General features: G+C 33.7%; 1 protein-coding gene across 1 annotated transcript; it reads right to left on the reverse strand.

The window, feature by feature from the left end:
• Nucleotides 1-322: 322 nt before the first annotated feature.
• Tsp_15643 (eukaryotic translation initiation factor 3 subunit E) lies at nt 323-1,112 on the reverse strand (the record flags this gene model as incomplete). Its single annotated transcript, XM_003370408.1, has 2 exons — nt 323-505; nt 566-1,112. Coding segments are annotated over 2 exons (730 nt in total), but the record flags the coding sequence as incomplete, so codon positions are not given.
• Between the last annotated feature and the right edge of the window lie 29 nt (nt 1,113-1,141).

Here is a 1,141-nt window from a genome sequence, read left to right on the forward strand (position 1 = left end):
AGTATATACATTATTTACTGTAAATAAAGTACATTAAAAATTTGCGTCCAAATTTTAAAAATCGCTTCTATTCACTTGATAAATGATATTCATTTATCTACTTTTATAAATTGATTTACATTCTACCAATAATTATTAATGGACGTGAAATATAAAAACTGCGTTATCAATAATAAATTAACCCAACATAAAATACACAAAATATTGAACTTGCAAATTTTAACATTCTTACTGTAGCAACAATTTTTTTCAATTACAAATCAAAATTAAACTACTTGGACAAAAATTTATTTTTCAAAATACAACACTTCAATTTCAATAATCAGTCATGTACGCTATTTCGACGGGAATTCGCGTCGAAATTATTTTCTTCTTTATTTCCATCTTCCAGAGCGTTCTTCTCCAACTGATATGCCAACGACTGGGCTCGAAATGATAATATTCTAGTATTTTCCATTACTGATTCGTATACGTTGGGCTGTCGATTCCCCATTATAATATGACCCTGTTTAAATAAATGTAAATAATATTTAAAGTCCAAATTAAAAAAGAAAACTGTACTCACTTTCAAGGCGTCCAATTTGGCATCCAGTCTGGCATTGCGGATCAAATTGACAATCCATTTCTCTGTTTTGTCAGCATCTGTCCCCAATTTAACAGCAACACTGCTCAACGAAACGCATCGATGGACGCGACAGTAAATTTCAAAGTTCAACATTCTAGCAGCATCAATGAAATCTTTCATACAGGCAACGAGAAAAAAATCCTTCGAAGCCACTTCTTCACATTCTTGTAATTTGATTTGAGCACGTTCAAAATCATACGTTATGTACAAGCATTCAATGAACTCGGTCAGCGGATCTCGATATTGATACGCTTCTAATTCAATAATGCGTACTAATTCTTTGACACACGTTTGCCGCCGTTTGTTCAAAATAACTGCCGCAGTCAGATAACGCAAAATGTGCGGGCAAAGTATTTGAATTGGATTCAAATAGGCATAGTTGTTCAAAAACATGTCGATAATTTCGTCACGGCCCTTTGCGTAGTGAAAATTGACAAAAAGACTCCAGTGAATGAACCAAGCACGCTGTTGCAGCAAAGTTAACTCACTGTCAAATGGATCGTTGTCGATGAAAGT

Source organism: Trichinella spiralis (genome assembly GCF_000181795.1).
Source record: "Trichinella spiralis strain ISS 195 chromosome Unknown Scfld803, whole genome shotgun sequence".
NCBI lineage: Eukaryota > Metazoa > Nematoda > Enoplea > Trichinellida > Trichinellidae > Trichinella > Trichinella spiralis.